This window comes from Danio aesculapii, chromosome 2 (assembly GCF_903798145.1).
Source record: "Danio aesculapii chromosome 2, fDanAes4.1, whole genome shotgun sequence".
Lineage (NCBI taxonomy): Eukaryota > Metazoa > Chordata > Actinopteri > Cypriniformes > Danionidae > Danio > Danio aesculapii.
Window position 1 is genome coordinate 35,945,893 of NC_079436.1, and position 24,546 is coordinate 35,970,438.

At 35.3% G+C, this 24,546-nt stretch overlaps 1 protein-coding gene and 3 gene segments (V, D, J or C); all 4 read right to left on the reverse strand.

Annotated features, from left to right (window-relative positions):
* Nucleotides 1-4,241: 4,241 nt before the first annotated feature.
* On the reverse strand, nucleotides 4,242-4,723 carry LOC130237796 (T cell receptor alpha variable 9-2-like). The segment is given in 2 exon segments: nucleotides 4,242-4,612; nucleotides 4,684-4,723. Coding segments are annotated over 2 exon segments (411 nt in total).
* A 3,093-nt stretch (nucleotides 4,724-7,816) lies between these two features.
* LOC130237802 (uncharacterized) lies at nucleotides 7,817-13,204 on the reverse strand. Its single transcript, XM_056468829.1, has 4 exons — nucleotides 13,165-13,204; nucleotides 12,732-13,094; nucleotides 8,057-8,165; nucleotides 7,817-7,967 (listed from the first exon to the last, which is right to left on the reverse strand). The coding sequence occupies exons 1-4, from the start codon at nucleotides 13,202-13,204 to the stop codon at nucleotides 7,817-7,819; spliced, it is 663 nt and encodes a 220-aa protein (XP_056324804.1).
* A 4,061-nt stretch (nucleotides 13,205-17,265) lies between these two features.
* LOC130237811 (T cell receptor alpha variable 3-like) lies at nucleotides 17,266-17,974 on the reverse strand. The segment is given in 2 exon segments: nucleotides 17,266-17,711; nucleotides 17,867-17,974. Coding segments are annotated over 2 exon segments (480 nt in total).
* Nucleotides 17,975-18,197: 223 nt separating this feature from the next.
* LOC130237820 (Ig kappa chain V-VI region NQ5-78.2.6-like) lies at nucleotides 18,198-18,841 on the reverse strand. The segment is given in 2 exon segments: nucleotides 18,198-18,643; nucleotides 18,805-18,841. Coding segments are annotated over 2 exon segments (483 nt in total).
* Between the last annotated feature and the right edge of the window lie 5,705 nt (nucleotides 18,842-24,546).

Here is a 24,546-nt window from a genome sequence, read left to right on the forward strand (position 1 = left end):
CAGATTCCATTAATTTGATCACAATTTTGCTTTCATCTCACTCCAGTTTTAACTTTAAACTAAATTATTTTATAGGTAATTTACTATTTTTGGTCGTAGACCTATAAATAATTTTGATTAAGGCAAAATTTTACTAACCACTCTTGTTGGGGCAAGCACAGCGTTCTTATTTCATATGTGTATATTCTTCTCAATAATAATTTGTTATATACTGATTCATATAATGATGGCCAAAGCAATTGCTTTAACAATTGACAAATGAATCTGCTTTAGAGGAGTCATTAGTTCATGAATCGGACTTAAGCAGACGTGTTGTGTTCGGCTGTGTGGACATTGCCAAAGATATGTCAACAAACCTGCAACCCTGTATAGAATTATTTTTCTTTTACTGAACATGTGGTTTAAGTGGCTGCATATGCGGGACGCTTGTCTTGAGGTGAGAAGATTTTGGTAAGGTGACTATTGTTAGGAAAAAGGAATTACAAAGGATTTTTTTTCTTTTTACCTTTTTTTTTTTCATTAAACAGTTGTATTTGTATTGCTTAAAAGTGATATATTAACTGAACTTCTCGAGTGTGATATGTTTTGCGTACTAATGAAGTATTTTTGCAGAAGTAGATGAAGCTTGTCTCAAATTAACTTAATCTCTGCAGCGAACTTCAACACAGAATTTGCAGTTGAGAAGTTTTGTGCTTTTTGACGTGCAGAGAATTAGTAGTAAAAGAGGATGTATGTATGGGTGCGGCCAATGGAGGAATGGAGAGTGATTGAAAAGTGATGAATTCCACTAAACTCCACGGTTAAATTCAGCTATGTATAAAAGCGCGAATCAGGAAATGAAATTTGTTGTGCAGCCCTGAATGTAACTATTAATTGTATTGAGGATAACAGAATTCTGTGATCGAATTATTCATTTGAATCCAATAAGTTTCTAATATGTTCAACCTTGAAGAAAATCTGTCCTGACCTTTTTTTTATTGAACGCACATGGAATTGACAAAATGTTCCAACCCAATTTTTTGTGTAACTCAGCGAAAAAAGTCTCGAATGCACCACTGTTTTCCGGAGAGAGCAAAGACAGATGGAGAATGTCCACGCAGGGGAAAGGGCTTCTCTCTTAGTTATTAAGATAAGCCAAAATGTCCATATTGTTGCATCTCTAGTTCCCTACAATAAAATAACGTTATCCAGTGCATTTTATTTATATATAAATTTTATATAAAAGAATAGACTGCATTTACAGACTACAGAATATATTTTAACTATAGGCTTTAGCTGGTGTTACCATATCCGGTTATCCGCAATGTTTTTGGGGTTTACAGAGTACAGCTGTTGTTTGATTTTTAATCAATAATACTGTTCAAAGCAGTTATGACGTGTTTACGTTTTTGTAAAGCCTCTTAGGCACCTTGTTTTGCTGGGTATACGTGTTAAACAGTATAAGTGCACAATAATAGAGAGCTGAATCTGACAGAGTTACAGCAGCAATAGTGAGTTCAGTGGAGGTTTGGGATGAAGCCGCCTGAAACCTAGTATATGGCAATGATTGTTATTGCTGTATGTTCGAGCACCTTACATAGTAAATACTCTGGTTCTCTATTAGGAGACTGCCTGTACCAGTAGAGATTGACTTAATCACTTTGAGTATCATATGAGCAGCTCAGTGTTACATGCTCTTCTTCTTTTGTGTCAGCATTAGTTTTCTTGTCTGTTGTTGAATGCTGTCAGACAACAACACCTGCAAGAGAATTGGACAAGTTTCACAAGCTGGCAATAACATGGCCCTTACTAAAGGAAAGAGAGTCAACAGAGTCTCTAATTGAGTATTGAATTTTTTCCAAATGTAAAAAAACCCAAAAACATTAAACCTTTTAGGGCTGTGCAATTAATCGAAAATCCAATTTCGATTTTGGCTTCTAACGATTATGAAAAAGCATTAATCAAGAAACGATTATTGCATCATATACCGCCCATTTTCCAGTTGTACACATTTGTTGCTCTGCAATGCTCAGTTCCACGTGAAAATGACAAAAGCATGTACTGTAATGTAACTGTTTGCAGCACGGGATGCGCATCATTCATGTTTTTTTAAAAGTGCGAAAGAGCACAGGCTGTTGTGTATGTGCGCGCTTAGCCTCGGAGACGAGCAGATTAGTAGAGCACACACATCTACACCATCTTAATGTGAGCACTTTAATGGTCAAATATGTGCACATTTGTGGTCAGAGCGCTGGGGTTTGGTGATTTATTCATATTAACCCTCATTTGTGTAATAAACAAACAAGTGAGAATCAAAAGACATGTGAAAGAGAAACCATAGCAGAGCCGCCTATTCTTAAAGTGACAGCGCACAATTATTCCTCCTGCCGCCTGTTTTTATTATGAATCAAACAACCAAAGGAGTAAATCTCTCACTGCTCTTGACTGAAGGACTTTTGTAGCTGTAATTAAAAAAATTTTCTTAAAGTGAAGATGCTTAAAGCACAGTTTGTTTCATATTTTATTATATTTTCATTTCCCTTTCCTTACTTTACAGGGAGGAAAATAACTGCATATATATACAGTTAAAGTCACTATTATTAGCCCTCCTGAATTATTAGCACCCTTTCCCCCCAATTTCTGTTAATGGAAAGATTATTTTTAACACATTTCTAAAATAACAGATTAATAACTCCTTCTAATTACTATTTCTTTACCTTTGCTATGATAACAGTACATTTTATTTTACAGTATTTTTCAAGATACTAGATTCAGCTTAAAGTGACTTCAAAGGCTTATTAGTGTAATTAGGCAAGTCATTTTATAACAGTAGTTACTTCTGCAGACAATCAAATATATATATAAATATATAATATATATATTGCTGAAGGGGGCTAATAATATTGAGCTATTAAAATAGGTTTCAAAATATTTAAACCTGCTCTTATTCTAGCTGAAATAAACAAATAAGTTTCTCCAAAAGAAAAAATATTATAGGAAATACTGTGAAAAATTCCTCTGTTAAACCTCATTTGGGAAATATTTATATATAAAAAAAAAATTCACAGGAGGGCGAATAATTTTGACTTCAGCTGATAATCAATTGAATAATCGGGATTACAATTATGACCAAAATAATCGATTATGATTTTTCCCATAATCGAGAAGCCCTAACATCTTTTCAACCAAGACCAGTTGACAGCAGGGATTTTTAATGTAGCAATATTTATTATTTGTTGTTGAAATAAGCATCTTTCACTACAAATCAAGCTATAATGCTCCTATCCATTTGTTAAGTCGTGATGTATCAGTGACGTATGAATACTGTTTTCCGAGACCAAGCCGCTATTCATTTTGAATTGAGAAAATATTTGTTATGACCACTTTTGAGTCGTATTCACACATTAAGTGAATTTAATATAAAATCATAGTGTACACATCTCAAGATTCTGGGCTTGCTGCATCACAGACACCAATATTTTTACCAATTTGTAAAAAAATGTATGACTTTCTGGCCATCAGATATTAGGCATGGATATAACATTGCGATTGTGATTTTCGAAAGTAATACATCCCTTTTTGAAATGTTTATTATTACCATTTGATGAGGTCTTCCCATACAGTTTGGTACGTATAGTGCTTGGACCCGGAAGTAGTTTCGTGTGGACATCACACTTAACAAGCCGATGGTGGAAATATAGAAAGTTTTTTAATGTAGCTTTATATTTGCAGTCTAGTGTCACATTGGTTGCTGATTCTCTTTTATAGCTTATATGTTCAAGTGTAATTTTTGAGTAAAAACTATCAATTTAGGCTCTTAAACATCTGCCACAAATGATATGATTTTCAGAAAAATTTCACATATGGAAAACAGATCTGGATGGTTATATTTCACCCAGGGGATATTTTGCATTTATGTTTTCATTGCAGATGTGAGTTTCACACAGGCAGTTGGAATTCCTCTCACTTCCTTTCCTCTGTTTTAATGTGTACAGCGGCCCTCTAGTGACTTTTTTAGTCAACCATCCATATGCAATGCATAAATTTAGGAAAAATTAAACATTTTACAATTAAACAAGTTAATTGTTGACTTGTCTAGATTTATCAAACATGGATGATGCATATGAGAATACAGTTGCCATTCCATTTATTTTCATTGAAATAATCAAAACCATTCACTGAATTAAATTATACTGTACATACACACACTTTTACCAGCCACAGAATGCATATTAAATATAGATTTGAATGTAACATCAGAATCACACTGATACTTTTATCTGTGTCATGTCAGTCGGGTTTTTGTATGATGTAAAGTGTTTTCCTGTCACTGTGGGCCTCAGAGCACAGTAATACACAGCAGAGTCTGATACTGCAGCAGAGGAGATCTCCAGATCCACACTGCTGTCATCTTTTCTGTGTTTGATGGATATTCCAGCAATCGGAGGATTCGCATGAGTAACTGACCCATAATAATCCATTATGAGGAAGTGTAGTGGTGAACCTGGATACTGTCGATACCAGTAAAGACCATCAACAGAACCAGTGTAGTTACAGGAGAGTTTCACACTCTCAGTCTCACTGGCAAAAACTGCATCACTGTATGGAGTGATCACATCTTTAGCAAGGTTACCTACTAACAAAAACTTATTTAGCATGGTTAAACGCAGATAAAGAGATATTATAATGCATGTAAAATTTTACCTTCAGTTAAAGTCAGCAGTATGAGGATACAAGGGAACATGATGGTACTGTAGCTGCTGCTAGTTTCAGTGATCTGTGAGGCTGATCAGTGAACTAGTGTTTCACAGGAATCTTAAGCTCACCTTTTGGCACCACCCTCTTTAAAGCACTGATACATCCATGTTTTGATTAATTAATGCCTAACATGGATAAAAACAGCAACTAAATGGCATTTTGCAAGCAAAACAGGCCTACTTTTTAAAAAAGCTCACCTCACAGAGCATTAGCTCATTTTATAAGACAAAGAGAAAATCTGTTTCCACTGGACCAGCCATTTACAGTACATTCAAGTCATCTTTAGTTCTATAGCCTTTACAGTGTAGATTGTGTTTAAAGTAGCTTAAAGGCCGGGACACACCAAGCTAATGGCTGGCTGTTGGGCTTCCTTGGTCTGTCGGGCAGCAGCGGCCCGACCAGTGGTTTTGGTGTGTTTCTTGCACTTCGTTATTCATCAGGTTAAGATCAGGGTCCGTTCTTGTACGTAGATTTACTCAATTAGCTGGATTTGGTTGTTGACGATTTGTCTCGATCCAGGATTGTTTTCGTTCTTTAAACTCATCCAAGAGTTGTTGTCATAGCAACATTCTGGTAGCTCAAACCTGCTCCAGAGTAGGCTTATTCCATATACAGTAAACAGGATTCGATCAGGGTCTTTTCAAGCAATGTAATACTGAAAGTATGAACCGAATTCTGATATTTTCTTACAGTAGTAGTTGTATACACGTGGAAAAATAGTTAATAAAAAATTGTTAAAAAAATATGTATGTATAAATAAAACTTATGCAATCTCCCAAATAAAGGCACAAAGACTGTCATGGTCTGGTTCTCCCCAAGGGGTTCAAAGAGAACATTCATTAATATGGACTTTTTAGATACAAATGCGTACTATTTTAACGGTGCCAGCTTTAGTACAAATTTATATAGAAAACATGTATAATATTCAACTTTTTTTTTTTTTTTTTTTTTTAAGGAATATATTTATGCAGTCATGCACATGTTTTTGACAGCTAATATGACAGTGATTTGATGCTTAGCTAAATTTTCAGACAGGTTTACCGATCTCGCAATGCTTTTTGATGCAAAATTTATTTAAACAGCCAGTTATTCCTTACGCAGGATAAAAAACTTGAATGGCCTAAGTTACTAAAACCTGTGTAAAACCTGTATCCCACAATAAAGGTGCAAAGTTATTGCGGATCATATTTAACAAACCTTTTTCTAAAAAGTTTATGTAATTTTGGTCACATGGATACTTGAATATTAATCAGATGATGTCATTACGCTGCTGTGCCGTCAGCCAATCATTGTATTGCTGATCATGATTGAGGATCGATAGTGTTACAAAATGAAAACAACAGTTTCGAACTCGTTTTCTTTATTGCATGACCACCATGGCTGTTCACCAACAAAAACAAAAACTTCTGCTCACCACGGAACTAACCTTTTTACATAACATAAAAGTCCTCCTTCCTTTCCATGTGCTGCATACACATTTACGATTGTCAGAACCAAAAATATAACTTTAACCAAACAGATATGTCCCTCATAACGCATGCAGCGATCTCAGATCAGTTCATCCAGACATTTTATTCTGATTTGCGAACTTGTTAAAAAAAACAAATTATCCAGAGATCAGTTATCAATATTAAAAGATCCAGGATCTGTCAAATCATTTTAGATCATTTAAGTAAGGTACGAAGAACGGACCCCAGAGCTTGTTTGCCTGATTCAACATGTTATTCAGCAGCGAATCAAGTGACGTAGCAAGTGTGACATAGTGAAGTGACTCAGCAAGTAAACACTTCATCAAGAGGAAATTTCGCTACATTTCTCAATATCCGCAAACAATATGGATTATTGGATTATCAGACATATTTGCAGGAACGAATCACTTTGTGGTGAGTGACAATTACTCTGATAATGGTACTGAAGGCTTCTTTGTTTACGATTCCGGTCTCCTGTTGTGAAAACATATACTGCCCCCCGCAGGCAAAGCCGCGAGGACCCAAAGACACTTTCGCCCACACAGGTATAGAACGCAAATTGCAGGAATTTAAGAACCCAACCAGGAGACTCGTTTTAAGCTGAATTCTTTACTGAGAAATTGTTAGTTGTTCTGCAGTCAAACAGTCATCTTCAAGAAATCTACAAGTCTGCAAGAATCTCTTACAGTCTACAAGAGTCTAATATATTTTTAGGGGGGCAGAGGTTTATAGGTGGAAACAAAGAGAACAGGTCAATAGATCCAGAGGTTTGACCTGCACTGAATGGCTTGAAAATATCACCCAGACATTCATGGAGAAAAGGCACAGTTGTTGGGACCCTGCTTTTAGCATCTGCATTACTTTGGGATCTGCCAATGCTTACTGTTTGTGTAAAGCACTTTGAATTGCCACTGTGTATGAAATGTGCTATATAATAAACTTGCCTTGCCTTACTGTAGGAAGGCAACAGGTTTAATGTCTCTCATACCTAGGCTGGTAGAGTTTGAATGAAATTTAAATCATGAATCAAAATTGCTATAATGGACACAACAATGCAAAAATATGTGATGTTCAAATTAATTTGTTAGATTATAAAGTTATTAAATGTACAAAAGAAGTATTGCCTTTATAGAGTATTGTATTTCATAATAAATGTCACAGAAACCATAGAGTTAGACTACTTTTTAGTATGATAGTGAGGTTGTTTATATTGATTACTTTATATAGATTACATTTACATCTTATGGTCTTTCTTACTCTATTCTCACTTCAAGCTACAGTTTAAGTAGATTATTAGGAGTCATAACTTTGACATACTGTACACACACGTGTACACCACAAATCTGGCTGTACCTGACAGTCTTGTATGTTTTTTTCCTGTTTTTTAATTAGATTTGTCATGTAATTTGTGGATCTCTTTCCATATTAAGAGAAAATGAGCCCTTTCAGTGCTACTAATAAGGTGTTGGTGCCCCAATCTGTAATGGATTTAGTGGCACTTATTGGCGCGCTCTCATGTTATGCGGGAACCCTGCCTAATTATTAAAGCTGATATAATTTCTCAAATATGTTATGTACTCAGCTGGGATTGATGCGTTTTATGTACTTTGTTAGTTTTTGTACAGAGCTGTTGTGTTTCCTGTCACTGTGGGCACCATGGCACAGTAGTACATTACTGAATCAGTCACATTAGCAGAGGAGATCTCCAGAAAACACATGGTTTTTGCTTCATTCAGCTTTGCAGAGAATCGGGATCTAAAGCTACAATTTTGGACATTTGTGACACTTTTCCTGTAGCATGAAATATGACGAATAGGTATTCAGGAGCTGAATTGGGATATTGGCGATACCACTGCAGACTAATGGCTGAAGAGTAGCTGCAGGACACAGTTATATTGTCGTCTTCTGTCCCAAACACATCAGTCTGGACTGGTGCGATGACATTTCCAAAACTGACATCTGCAGATAGAAAGATTCTAGTTTAAATCCGCATTTAAGTCAATATTCTCGTGCCCTGACAGAATGCCAAAGAAGAAGATATTATGTTTTGGATAGAATATACATACATGTTAGAGAACAGAGGGAAAGCCAAACAAGCATCATTATCAGAGTGATGTTTTAGGTCATCTGCTTGACAAAGTGTTAGTGAAGTAAACATTCATTCATTGTCTAGCAGAGCTCGTCTTCAGCAAGCACCTCCCCTTAAAGAGACAGAGCTTTCATTTAAATAATACACTGTAAGAGTGATATTTTGGTAATGATTAGATTGGATGAGGTTTACATATTACTAGATATTAAAGGTGCTGTATAAGGAGCAAATTAGGAGTTTATTAAAGCAAAAGTCATAATAGTTTGCTAAGAGCAAGAATTGAACCTCAAAATAAAATTTGTTAATGGTGCCATTCAATCATTTGCTGGAATTGTATAGATGCAGTATATCACAATATATATATATAGCAGAAAAACAAAATATGGCAATGTTAGATTTTTCCAATATCGTGCAGACATACTTCATATAGTACTTACGTTTGAATTCAATTGTGGTACTACAGTAGAAAGGACGTGCGTATACAGTACATTGACTTTCATTGACAGGTAATTACTTCTGAAGGTCAGATTTCCAAGAAATAAATCAATAGCCTGAACATTTTAAAGGGCACCCATGGTGAAAAATCTACTTTCAAGCTGTTTGGACAGACATATGTGTAAATATAGTGTACAGACAGTTATTTTGGGGTGATATAAACACACCCAGTCCTTTTTTTTTGTTTTTTTTTTCAATTTTAACAACATAAAAACATTGGACCAATTGGAGCGGTTTTCAGATCGACCCACAACTTGACGTAGGAGTGCGGTCCCCCCACCCACCGAATTGATTGACAGCTGTGCGTATTAAATGTCCTGGTAGTCACGTGCATATCGTGCATATAATCACTTCAACAAGACAGGACGTGCGCAAAGCAGCCGGGAATAAAAGGTCTGTTCAGTTTTCTAGGATCATCAATCATCATCAACCGTGATCAAGAGTGAGTTTCACAAGTTTAAAATGTTATAAACAGTGCACGTGTGTCATGAATTACAGCAATTTACTTCAGCTTACTTTATCACCACAGCTGCGTGTCAGAACAATTATAAGAGAAGACGCTTCAATCCCGGTTTGTGGACTTTATATCAGGTTTATTTTGTACATTAGCATAACAGATATCCATACAGCAGTGGAGATTAACCTGTATCCTGTCACATTTGCATAGAAAAAGAGTGCAAAGCTAAAAGCGTGCTCTGTGGTGTGTGTGGTGTGTGGTGTGTGTGTGTCTGCTGAGCTGTGTGTGTGTGTATCTGTCTGTGCGTGCATGAATTTTGTAACGACATTGTGTGCGACTCATTGTTAAGTTGACTCAACACAACAAATGCAATAAATACTCATTGGTAAAGTTCTTACTGTAGTATTTCTCACAAATGCTACGTGAGATCTGCTTCCTTTATGTCTGTTTGTTGTCTGACGGAGTCGAGGGAAGAGATTAAGGCACCCATAAAGGCACATAGAAACGGTAGGCGGGGAGGACTAGCCTTAAAGGCGTTGTACCGCAAAACAGCCTCCTGGTGCAAAAATGTAGAAAATAGAATCTTATAAAATGTATAATAAAAAATCTGATTGGTATTTTGAGCTGAAACTTTACAGACACATTCTGGAGACACAAAAGACTCATATTAAATCTGAAAAAAGGGGTAACCTAGGTGCCCTTTAAGTCACATTTTCACAGCTTTTTTTTTTGCTTTTAATTTCATTAATCTTTTCATTCATTTACATTTTAGCAGGTGTTCCTTTATCCTGTTATGCAGAGGTTTTGTGGCTCACATAAAGTACAGCTGTGGATTGATTTTTAGTTGTTTAAATACTGTTCAAAGCAATAATGGTGTGTGTGAGTTTTTGTAAAGCTTCACAGGCATTTTGTATCACTGGGCTCCAACTCTTAGAGCACAATAATAGAGAGCTGAATCTGACAGTGTTACAGCAGTATTAGTGAGTTCAGTTGAGGTTTGGGATGAAGTTGAATCAAAGCGATGGTCTGCTATGTCATCAAGTCCAGTCCATGATCGAGCACCTTTACGCAGCAAAAACTGAAGTTCTCCGTTTATATATTGTCTGTACCAGTAAAGCATTACATTATTGCTGCGCGTTTCATATTCGCAGCTTAGTATCACAGACTCTCCTTCTGTTCTGATTATTTCATCTTTGTCTTTTGCTTCAATGCTGTCACCAAACACACCTGGAAGAAAATATTTAGTAAAACTTGACTTAAATCCTTTTTTGTGACAACTATAGTGTTATAAAATAAATTGTTCTGAGGATTAATATCTGTTAATTATATATGTATTGTATGTAAGCATAGTGCAGATATTTGAAGTGAAATTTACCTTGTATTGTTATAAGAATCAGTAAAAAGTATCTCTCCATGGTGAGAAATTCATAAATAAACTAAGCCTGTCTATATGTTGTGCTTTGAGGTTGAACTGTAGACCTCTGAATGCAGTGGAGAGTCATCTGTGCACGTTTAATGCTTGTTAATGTGGGTGTGGTTCCTGATGTTTAGACCACCTTCTGTTTTTTCACATATACAGTACTCACAAAACGTTAGGGATGTTTGGCTTTGGCTAAAATGCAATCTCACGGCAATTCGTAACTTTTTGCTTTAGTGGCTAATTCGTATGAATTCGTACGATCTAATTCCTACAATTTAGTACGATTTGCTCAACCCTCAATGACAGTTGGGTTTAGGGGTGGGGTTAGGTGCCATGCCTCCTTTTTAAAATTGTACAATTTCGTACGACTGATTTCGTATGAATTCATACGAATTAGCCACTTAACTGACAAAACGTAAAATAGTTACGTTTTCTTGTGAGATCAGGCTGGTATACCTACTACAAAAGTCAATAATTTGCCATATGCCCTTGACCATCAATTACAGCTTGACAACGAAATATTTTGCTGTTCACAAGTTGACTTGTAAGCTGGGGCATGGTATTCAACTCTTCTTGAAGGCCGTTGAGTGTCTGGGTTGCATGGTTTTGACCATTTGAATGACATCTAAGCTGATCCTATAGGTTTTCTTTGGGATTCATGTCTGAAGAATGTGCAGGCCCCTCTATTTGAAGTCCTCCTGTCCTAATGATGCAACCTTGATAAGCTAAAGCATTTTGTCCATGAAGATGAAATTAAACCAATGTTGTTGATTTGTAATCTTGGTCAAAATGTGAACCACATGATGAAGAGGACTGCTTAAATATCAGTTCTAATTGAGCAAGAAAATGTACTGGCCGATTCATAGATCAAACACCAGTTGTGAATTTTGCTATTAAGCATCTTGCTAAAAAAAAAAAAAAAAAAAAAAATCTGAAAGTTCTGCAAAAATACTAAAACTCTAAAAAGTTAGACATGTGCATTGAAAAGGGAAGAGAAGGTCAAATGAAGTTCACCTGTAAAAAACATGGAGCATTTTAGGTGCATCCTAAATAGCTATATCCTTAACTTATTGTGAGTAAGTGTATATATGATTTCCTCTTTACCAGTTATAGCTCATAGTTACAGTTTTTTCATTGCATGTTGGATAACTTTGATTATTCTGCCCTCTGTTTGCTCTGTGCAGGGAAATTAACAGCATTTTTAAAGTCATTCACCCATTTCAAATAAATGCATTCTGTTGTAACCTCGCCCTCTAGTGGAAGATGACAACCATGCATCACAAAATTGATACATGTACAGAAGGCTAAATTATTAGTCCTTCTTTTCCAAATATTTCTTAAGTGATTCTTAAAGTACAACATTTTTCACAGTGTTTCCTTCAATCATTTTCTTCTACAGAAAGTCTTAATTCTTATTATTTTCTATTTTTAATTTTTTTTTATATATATATATAATTTTAAGGTCAATATTATTAACTCTATTAAAAAATAGTTCTTTGATTGGCTACAGAACAAATCACTGACCAATAACTTGCCTAATTAACCTAACGTGACCATTAGCCTAATTAAGCCTTTAAGTACACTTTAAACTGAATATTGCATCTTTCAAAATAACTAATTAAATATTATCTTCTGTCATTATGGCAAAGGAAAAAAGTATATTAGTTTTAAATAGTTTGTTAAAAACAGCACTTGAGAAATATTTGTAAAAAGAATTAAAAATATCAGGAGGAACTGTATAACAACAACAAAAAAACCTGCAACTAAAAAGTGGACAGGAATATGTGATAATGGGGTAACTTTTTTTTAATCACAACTTGGGTGCATTTTAGAAATGTGCACTATATTGTCTTGTGAATGAAAACATGCTAATTTGTTTCAGAAGTGTGATCTTCCATTATCTTCTATTTATTCTTTTTAAAGTATCCAATAATTTAATTTAACCTATCAACAATGCAACATTAGAATTTTAATGAACAACATTGATGTATTTTAATACAAAGCTCATAATTGAATAATAATTTGAAAACAACATAATATACTCTAATAAATATATTCCTTTACAATGTCTAGCATCATACAAATCTTTCAGGTTTTTGTATGATGTGAAGTGTTTTCCTGTCACTGTGGGCCTCAGAGCACAGTAATACACAGCAGAGTCTGATACTGCAGCAGAGGAGATCTCCAGATCCACACTGCTGCTGTCTTTTCTGTGTTTGATGGAGATTCCAGCAATCGGAGGATTCGCATGAGTAACAAATCCAGAGTAATCCAGTATGAGGAAGTGTGGTGGTGAACCGGGATACTGTCGATACCAGTGAAGACTATCAACAGAACCAGTGTAATTACAGGAGAGTTTCACACTCTCAGTCTCACTGGCAAAAACTGCATCACTGTATGGAGTGATCACATCTTTAGCAAGGTTACCTACATAAATAAAAAAAAGTGTGAGGTTAAGCATATTTTGACATGAGGATACACAGTGTGTAAAATATACCTTCAAAGAAAATCAGCAAAATAAGGACACAAGCGAACATGATGAAGAGAAGCTGCTTTCTTCAGTAATGTTTGACGATCACTGACTGAACTTGATTATGTTTTAGAGGCTTGATTAAGCTCCACCTCTTAACATCTTGTTATATGTCACCAAAACCACAGATGCTTGAGGAATGGAGAAATTCACAGATATTTGAACCTGTGATGTTGTTGCTTAGACGGTCAAAGGTTATTGATAGCTCAATATTATTTGCCTTAACTATATCATGCAGGAGATTGGATGCTGACAAAGTAACTAAGGATGTAGGAGCAGATTAGCTGACCTATCAACCTGCGCACATAGTTTCTTGACAGAACTTGACATGACAGAAAATGGTTTCTGTCTTACTAGCCCAGCAAATGGCAACATAATCTCACTTAAGGGAATCTACTAGTCTACGTTTGTTACATTCACTCTCATTTTTTCTTGATTGGGATTTTAGGCAATATAGAAAAATATAAATATCACCTAACCCAAGTAGTCTAAGCTTTAAATCTTATCCTCTGCTTCAACATATAATTAAACAAAACTGGAAATCACAATCTGTAAATCTGAATCATTTGGCTGAATTACATTTTTTAAACATTCTGTTTCTTACCAGGGTTAGACTGATGCTGACGAGAGGGAAGAGTAATGTAGTAATAATAATAAAAGGTGTTTTGTGGTGGTATGTTCATGAGATTAAATGAACTGGTTAAAGACATTTGTTTTTCATTGAAAGGGGAAACTGGTCTGCTCCAATGTAACCATTGCTCATGCTATTTTGCACAATTCTGTGTTGAACATGTCTGTTGACTGTGAAGCAGCTGAATATGTGCCTCTACAGACAGTTTTTTGTTAGCGCTGCATGATATTGAAAAAAAGACATTGCGATATTTTACTTTTCTGCTTTATATATATTGCAATGAAAATAATTTCTCAAGATGGCTCAATTTGGAAAGAATTCCTAATTTTATATTGATTGGAATGATTTGTAGTTGTGTGCATCTGCATAAACTATACAAAATAATTTAATTTCAAGCACAGATAAAAACAACATAACAAAGATAAAATGAAATCAATAATGCTTTGATTTATGGCCAGAATTGAAGTATAGAAAATCAATCATCAAATGTAAAATAACACTACATAGGCTTTATTCTGTTATATTAAATAAACAAACACAATTCATCTCTGTTAAAGTGGCCAACTAGTATTTCTTGTGCCCAAATGGTTTAAATTGACTTGAAATATTACGGTCACAGGCCTTAAAAAACTAATTCAAATAAACGTTGTTCATATTATAAAATTGAAGTTAAACTTTGCAACAACTCCACAAATCACAATGAACTGTGTTTTCTGGTTATTATAATCTTAATTTGACATCGAAGATCCAGTGATGTGACTACTGCAGATTTGCACTTTTGTAATGTTGACACTAAAACAATCTGTTGTGCAGCCTTCATTTTTGTGCAGTGTTTTTGTGTTTCCTGTCACTGTGGGCTCCATGGCACAGAAATACATCGCCGAGTCTGTCACTTTAGCAGAGGAGATTTCAAGGCTCGTGTGGGTTTTCTCCTCATTCAGTTTTCCAAAGAATCGAGGATCTTGATCCACAATGTCCGATTTTTGTAAAACTTTCCCCGTAGCATGTAGAATGACAAAAAGAAGTTCAGGTGTTGATTTGGGATATTGCCGATACCAGTAGAGACTCGATGCTGAAGAGTAGTTGCAGAGCAGAGATATAGTTTCCTTTTTTGTTTTATATACTTCAGAGTAAACCGGTATGATGACATTTCCTAAACATCACCTGGAGGAAAAACATAATACAAAGTCACTTTAAACAAAAAGATATATTAAAATGTAACCAATAATAATATTACTATACGATAATATTACAGGTGAAACTGTCTGGAACTGAATACATACCAGCAAGTGAAAAAATCCAAATTAAAACAAAGGGTGTCATTTTCAGGATGATGTACTGTGTAACCTAATCTGCATCAGTGTTTACTGTTTCTGAAGCAAGTGTTGCATTTTTTCCCCCTTACTATAGCTAGCTCCTCCCATTAAAAAGCAAGTCTTAAACCACAATGAATGGAAACCCATTTTTTAAATACAACTTAACAAAAATACTTTAACATCAGGAATGTTTATTCACTTTGTTAGGACTTTAAAGTTTAGCTCTAGGGGTTAAAGAGGTAACATTTTGATGTGAATCATATGTAGTGTGTTGGTGGCAAAATAGCAAAACAACAACCAAATAATGCAAAAATCAGTGAATTTATTTACAAAAGTGAAAAGAAGTCAAACAGCAAGATATTATGTACAAGTTGGAATCTCACAAAAGAAAATATATCAATTAATGTGGGTTACTAAATGGGAAAAAAGACTTAAACGGCGGCAAATAAACGGAAGCAATATAATAAAAACCCCAAACTAGCTGAAAATGACCCTCTAAACTACCTAATAGAAAATAAACCGACAAAACAACTTTAGCATTTGCATGCCATATCTAAACTACACTTCTAACAAAAATATAGGTAGAGAATTTACAGTGAGTGATGCTCACTTCTAAACTGGGGTGTTTGGAGTTTTCTGTGTGTTGCGAGGTGATTGTAAAATGAGTACATACAAAACGGTAACGGCATACAAAACTTAAATGAGAACAAAATTCAAACTCTAAAGTCACATCAACATAATAGCACACAACACACACACAGAGCAAAAGGACAAGCAAGGCAAAAGCAAGAAATTGAGATTTCCTGCTTGCGTCCCTTTAAACTTTGGGCTTCCTATTTGATTGGCAGCAAAGGTGAATATGTCACAAGGAGTAATGAAGATTGACGTCTTCACGGACGAATGGAAAACTGCATTGGGTGATTCTAAGAATTTTAACAGAGAGAGAGAGTGAGAGAGAGAGAGCACAAGCAAAAGACACAGGCACATACATCCGCGGTGTAAAACATATGCTGCCTAAGTTGGTGGTTCATTCTGCTGTGACGACCCCTGATTAATAAAGGGACTAAGCCGAAAAGAAAATGAATGAATGAATATAGAATAGAATAGTGCCTTATATCGTCACATACACAATGTACATTTATATACGTGTGTGATGAGATGAAGTGCATCTCGCTACTGAGTGCAAACTTGTAAATATATTCTTACAATGCAAATCACACTAAACAACAAGTTACAATAGAAATAACAGTAGACCATAAATAGTAGTGCAAAAATGGGATGACAGGAGGGTAGGGTGAGACGAAGTAAACGGTTCTAAAATAGAACTAGAGATATATATATAAAGTAAATGCAAGATGTCATATGTAAATGTAATGATAAATGGTAAATAGAATGTAAATTATGCAAATTAGGCTTGGGCGGTAATATGGTATACCGCGGGATTTAAATATAGCAATGGTGTCAGTTTTAATACTATTATTCCGTCATAAAAAACAATGCACTTCTATAACAGACAAGTATTAAATAATAAATATTATTTATTTAATGCCTAAAAATGCGGACAGTGTGGAGGAGAGAGAGGGAGGGAGGGGGGGGTGAGGTAAGATGGCGAGTTGTGCACTAAGTGACCTGGTCTCGAAAAAGAACACAACCTCTGCAGTTTGCCAGTATTTCCTCTTTCTAACGAAAAGGGAGTCGTGGTAAATACGAACTAGAGGTCTGCATTGGGCATTGGACCCGACCAGATTTCTTGCAGTGCAGGAATACATTTCCAAATAAAGCACTAGAGAAATGTCATCAGAGCATTAGTTAGATAGTTGTTTCTGGTTTGTGTTAATCCTGATTGATGTTGTTTTCAAATACAATAAACCCCCTAATATACAATTTGCAGTGGTGCTCATTCATTTTTGGTGGGTGTTACTAAAAAATTTTTTGGTGCTCCTAAATATTTGAAGTTGGTAGCACCGGTGTTACCAAGTAAATTAATTTCGAGCCCTGTTATTAGCTTTTTGTATGCTGAAACAAATGTGCTTGTAGAAAAATAGCTTTTTTTTTCAGGCTCTGTTTGCTTCAGCAAAGTTGATAACCTGAAGATATGGACCTAGGTGAAGGGGGTGTATTTTACTGTGTTTTTCCCTCCTCAGCAGGTGTGACCGCATCCTGTTGTCTTGTGGTTTCAGACACATATTTGTGGTTGATAACTGCCACTCTAATCGTGTTTGTGTTTTTGTAAAGCGCCTGTGGACTTTGTGTCACCGTGGTCCTTTTTTTAAGAGCACAGTAATACAGGGCTGAATCTGACAGATTCAAAGAGTTAATGGTGAGTGATGTGGACGTAGGGGAGACAGTTGATTTATAACGACTGTCTGTTACAATCTCGTCCTCAGACGATCGATCACCTTTATACAGTAAAAACTGAGGTTCTCTGTTTGGATACTGCATGTACCAGTAAAGTAAAATCGCAGTATTGCTGAGGGTAAATGTGCAGCTCAGTGTCACAGACTCTCCTTCTTTTCTGGTTTTATATCTACCATCCTTTTTTGGTGCAATGCTGTCAGCAAACACCCCTAAAGAAAATGATGTTTTAGAGTTATTTAAAAAGACATAAGAATACTTTAGACTCAGAATAACGTTTTGTTTCTATCAAAAATACAGTAAAAACAGTTGTAAACAGGAGATTCCTGTAGATACCTTTAATATAAATGACTTTCTTAAAAAATACCTGTCAAAAGAATCAGCAGTCGATATCTGTTCATGTTAATATCCGAATGTTGTTCCCTTTTTCCCCTCCATCAAAACATGTTTTGCAGGAATTGGAAACACTGCCGAATGAAGGACTGTACTGAATGTCAGTGATGTTGTTAATGAAGAGGTCTTCCTTTACCGACGCTGCAGTTTTAAAAGTGGGCGTGGCTTGTGACATCACTTACTAAAGACAACACAACACGACGCATAAAGACTAAAGTTGTCTCTCCTTCATTGACTTGTTGATTTTATTTGGAGCCAATAGCATTTTCATAATCATCCATAGGAATATTTTGATATGGGAGTTTTCAGAGTTCCAGAAATAATGTGAGAACCAAATGTTCAAGCATATTTCTAAAGTAAACTGTCATCCTGGCTAAATTGGTGTTGTTGAGAATCTGAGGTTGTGATGAAAGCTTTTTTTTGTTTGACGTTGTTGAATTTCCTGTGACTGTGGGCTGCAGAGCGCAGTAATACACAGCAGAGTCTGATACTGCAGCAGAGGAGAGCAGCAGATCCACATGGCTTTGTTTTTTTCTGTGATTGATGGAGATTCCTGGAACTGGTGGATCAGCTGGAGTAATTACTCCTGAATAGTCCAGTATGAGGAACTGTGGAGGTGAACCTGAATATTTGCGATACCAGTGAACACTAAGAACAGATCCACTGTAGTTACAAGAGAGAGTCACATTGTCACCTTCAACAGCAAACTCTCTGTCAGTTATTGGAGTGATGACTTCTGAGGCTCTGGAACCTGTAAATTAAAGTGACATGACATTTTTTTTTAAACATCATATTGCAATATGAATTAAATAGTATATGTTAATTTTGAGTAAACAGTTGTTTAAAAGAAAGAGTGCTATTAAATTCAGCATATTTCCTACATAGTTTTTTTTTTAATAATACAGCATATACCTGCATTATACATCAGTATTATAATGTAGATGAACATCTTCAGGATCAAGCTGAACAAACAGCAGCTGCTTTACACAGGGATTAATTGTCATCTATCTGTGCACTGTCGTGTCAGTGTTAAACTCCTCCTCTTGACATTGCTGCATATGACAGCCATGTAGCTCTAGTTAATCTGAAGTAGATGAAGAACTCCTTAAGAATGCAAGCATTAGTCAGCTTTTAGGCACTGTTTCACTAAAAACAACCACTGGCTCTGGATCCTTTACCAGAATTGACTTTTTGTTTAACTTACAGTATGAGCAAAGTCCCTATAAGTATTCTATAGTCTTTGGTATAAGCAAGTTTGCATTGAGTTCAGCCAAAAATGTACTATCTTGAAAATATGGTTGGATCCATCTACTACGTTTTATCTTTCTTGGAAACTCTACTTGCTGAACATTAGTTTGGAATATACTATCGCCAGAATAAAAGGAGCCAGCAGTGCAGTTTTAGTCAATTATGATAGAGACTGTATCAGATATGTTTCAATTTTGTACCTATTATTGCATTATTAATGTTTTTACTATGTTTGACCTTTCTGTTGGGTGGATCTCAGGCTTTGTTGTATATAGTTCAAAACCTAAAATGTTTGATTAAAACGAATATTGCTGAAAAGTTCAGCCAAAAAGGACAATTTTGTTTGTAACTAATTACTCCTCTTCCTCCTGTCATTTAGTAGAGTATGTTTCACTCCATTCAAAAAATGCTGGGTTCCACACAATCAATTTGGAATAAAGGAATTAAGTTAACTTATTAGTTTTCACGGTCAGTTTACAATAAGGTTTCACTAGTTAATGTATTTACTAACATGGACTAATTATGAACAATGCTTGTACAGCATTTATTAATCATAGTTTAACATTTACTAGTGCATTATTAACATTAACATATATTCCTGCTTGTTAACATTAGTTAATGCACCGTGAGTTAACATGAACTATAATAAACAACCGTTTTCATTAAGTTATGTTAACTAATATGAACAAATACTGTAATTAATGTATTGCTCATCGTTTGTTCATGTTAGTGAATGGATTACCTAACATTAACAAATACAACCTTATTGTAATGTTACTGTTTTTACAATTGTTATTAGACTGAACATAAACCAATTAAGTTGTCCCAAATAAAGCTTTGTGTTGTTTCAGCTCATTTTAAACAAGTAGTTCGAACGAAACAGCAAATGTCATTATGTGAGTGTGGTCATGGTATCCTTGATTCAACGGTTCTTAGATTAAACTTTGTTCTTATAGTTTGATGAATGTTAAAAAATAAATAAAGATAAAAATAAACTGCTAAACTAACTTTTTTTTTTCTTACCTTTTTTATTTATTGGGTTTTTCGCAACATTAAAACAAGACATTTGAACATCACATTACGACTAAACAACTCAAGGATAACATACAAAACTTTAAAATGATAATAACAGTAAGAAAAAAAAAAGGGGGGGGGGGGGGATAAAAAAATAAAAAAATAAATTAAAAATAAAAGGGGTAAATGTAGAGTATAAATATTGACATACAATATCAAAATAAAATTCACTGTTTAACCTTGGTGTTTTATTTAAGGTCTATTCTGCTGTCAGGTCCACTTGGTTGCAAAAGTGTAGAAAGGGGTTCCAGATGCTATAAAAGTCTTTTAACTTCCCTTTGATAATGTATGTTAGTTTTTCCAGAGCAAGATTACAGAACATTTCCTTGATTCATTGATTAGAAGAGGGCCTTTGAGTCTTTCCATTTTGCTAAACTAACTTTTGATGGCATCTATATATTGCTGTTCTCCTGTGATTTTAAGTGCTTCTTTTATCCTTCTTTAGTAGTCGATTTAGATATAAAAGTGTCTGCTAAATGAATAAATGAGACTGAAGTGTTGAGTATTCAATCTTAATAAATTTGCCCAAAAATAAAGTACTTTTTTGTGTCTCAAATTGGGTTCTTTAAAGGCTTCTACTGTTATCTCCTTTAACTAATAAAAAACGTAAGTCTGCTTTAACTAATAAGAGTCACTCATGATATTATACTGCCCCCTTCTGCTAAAACTCTGCTAGAACAAGATATCTTGTTCACTTTTCCTCTGCTGTGTGATGTCTTTGGTTACGACTTTAAAATGTGATGGTTCTAATATATCTTATCACACTTCTTGAGCTAAACAACTTCAACTTATCTCCAAATAATTGACAGGATTTGCATTTTAACAGTTTTGAATGCATTGGAATATATTTAATAATACAGTGTGTTATACTGTATGTTTGTAAAAGGGAGTATGTAATATGAAGAAAGTGACAATGTAAACATGAGCGTGTAGATTTTTAAAATATTTATATATATTCAATGGTAAACCCTGCTAAATAGTACGGTAAATTGTATATAGTGAATGCATTATACTTTTACAGTGTGAGGTTTTTGCACACTGCTGTTTGTTTTCCTGTCACTGTGGGCTCCATGGCACAGTAGTAAATGGCTGAATCTGTGACTTTAGCATAGGAGATCTCCAGAAACACATGGGTTTTCTTTTCATTCACTTTTGCAGAGAATCGAGGATCTTTTGCAGCTTCAGATGTTTGTAAAATATCTCCATTGGATTCTAGAATGACGAAAAGAAATTGAGGAACTGATCCAGGATTTTGGCGATACCAGAATAAAATTCTTGCTGAGGAGTAGCTGCAAGAGACATTTATAACGTCTCCTTCTGTATGAAGCAGACGGGTTTTCAACCGATGTGATGACATTCCCAAAACTGACACCTGCAGATTAAATAAACACCTTTTAATCTATTGATAACACCTATGGACTACCACAGTAAGAAACATAATAGAAAAGTTGTAATGAAATACTTACAAGCAAAAGAAAACAAAAGCATAAAACAAAGCATCATTTTTCAGCAGGATGAGGTTTTAGCATCACAGACTAAAGTAACTCCAGTAGACATTGATTCATTGTCTGCCAGAGGTTTTTTTGTCTCAAGCTCCTCCCCTCAGTAATACAGTACTCAATTTATGAAGCAGATCATGTCTCTTTGATCCTACATTGAATCATATAGTATTCATGATGGTAGAGTTCAATACAAAGATATATTTCATTATTAAAACTAAATACACTTTAGTAAAGTCAGTGTGTTATAAATTCAATTATTGTTGCGTTTTCAGTTTTATTTGTTTCTTTTTTTAATGACCTGGTTTTGGCTCGTGTGATGAGACTCACAAAATGACAGCAGAAGGATAACTAAAAATTACACACATACACTCACTGGGCACTTTATTAGGTACACCTGTCCAACTGATCATTAATGCAAATTTCTAGTCAATGGCTGGTCTGAGTATTTCAGAAACTGCTGATATACTGGCATTTTCACGCATCTATCTCTAGAGCAGGGATGGGCAAACTCGATCCTGGAGGGCCGGTGTCCTGCATAGTTTTGCTCCAACCCCAATCAAACACACCTGCTTGTAGCTTTCTAGTGATCTTAAAGACACTAATTAGGGTGTTCAGGTGTGTTTGATTAGTGTTGGAGCAAAACTCTGCAGGGACACCGGCCCTTGAGGATCAAGTTTGCCCATGCCTGCTCTAGAGTTTACAGAGGTCTAAAAAAGAGAAAATATCCAGTGAGCGGCAGTTCTGTGGGAGCAAATGCCTTGTTGATGCCAGAGGTCAGAGGAGAATGGCCAAACTGGTTCTAGCTGATAGAAAGGCAACAGTAACTCAAATAAGCACTCGTTAAAGCCAAGGTATGCAGAAGAGCATCTCTGAACGCACAACATGTCCAACCTTGAGACGGATGGGCAGCAGAAGACCACACCAGGTGCCACTCCTATCAGCTAAGAACAGGAAACCAAAATTGGACAATAGAAGATTGGAGAAATATTGCCTGGTCTGATGAGTCTCAATTTCTGCTGGGACATTCAGATAGTAGGGTCAGAATTTGGCATCAACAACATAAAAGCATGGATCTATCCTGCCTTGTATCAACGGTTCAGGCTGGTGGTGGTGGTGATTTAATAGTGTGGGGGATATTTTCTTGGCACACTTTGTACCCATTAGTACCAATTGAGCATTGTGTCAACACCACAGCCTACCCGAGTATTATTGCTGACCATGTCCATCCCTTTATGACCACAGTGCATCCATCTTCTGATGACTGCTTCCAGCAGGATAACGCACCATGTCATAAAGTGTGAATCATCTCAGACTGGTTTCTTGAACATGACAATGAGTTCACTGTACTCAAATGGCCTCCACAGTCACCAGATCTCAATCCAATAGAGCACCTTTGGGATGTGGTGGACTGGGAGACTATGGATGTGCAGCTGACAAATCTGCAGCAACTGTAATGCTATCATGTCAATATGGACTAAAATCTCTGAGGAATATTTCCAGTGCCTTGTTAAATCTGAGGCAGTTTTATGAGTATTTGCAAGACCTTAGTTTATTTCAGATCAGAATTTTGAATGACATATTAATAGATTTGCGTTATGCATTTGCTAGATTAATTTATTTAAATCAACTTACACTGCAATGAAGATACATATTTGATCAGTTCTTCATGCTTTCTATGAGAATCAAAGCCACAACCTTCCTAGTGCTATACTCTAGTATTTAAGCTACAGGCAGTGTTGGGTAAGTTAAATGTAAATTGTAATTTATTACCGATTACTATTTTTACATCATTAAATAGTATTTAAACTACTTTCTAATTACTTTGTCTAAAAGTAACTTAACTCGTTGTTAGATCTAACTCACTGTTCACGCCAGATTAAAGAGGTCTAGCCCCGAATGCCAGATCCTGTCAGGAAAATGTCTGTTTGTGTGGTTATCCAGACAACAAGCCAGCGGAGCCACCCAATACCCAAGCCTGTTAACCAGTATTCAACTGAATTAACAGTCTCCTATTAATATTACAGTAGCAGTTGACTGAGAAAGCTATGGAGCAGAAGCAGGAGACAAAGTAATGATGCTAAAGAAAGAGCAGAGTCTATTGAATAATCTTAGTTTTGTATGATCCAACGCTAGGAGTTTGTCTGACCAGGATAAATCCAACAAGTGTTGTTATACCACAAGCAACAGCAATGGAAAATGACTGCTTCACAACATTGTCCAGAGACAATACAGACCATGAAATGGAGACATTCTCTCATCTCTCATGCTTGAAAACAAGTGTTGCTTGAATCCACACAGTCAAAAGATTATAACGATATGGAAAAATGAAATAATTACAAAGCAATAATTATGGGAAAACAGTATTATATGTCGTTTTATTATGTAATTATTAATCAAATCATTAAGTAATGATCAATAAAATGTTATAATGATGATTATATAAATGACTAATGATCATACGATTAAGTAAAATAAATGAAGAATAAGTTAAACATATTAAAGAAATGAAAATAAAACACAACACAAATGAATGATTGTTTTATTGAAACAACACACACACACAAGTTTGCTACAAGGATTCTCAGATCCTTAGTTAGATTCCTCATTGTTCAATAAGTAATTGACTTGACTCAAAATGAAAAATGTTTACAAATCTCAAAACCTACAGAATAAAAATAAAACTATTTTGATAGTCTTTTAGATTTATACAAGCAATACATTGACATTAATTTGCTACTAAATACATCGTTTTTTACATGTAAGTATGCGTATTTGTTTGACATCTATTATTCTGCAAATATATTTGTATGACAAAGACTACATATATTTA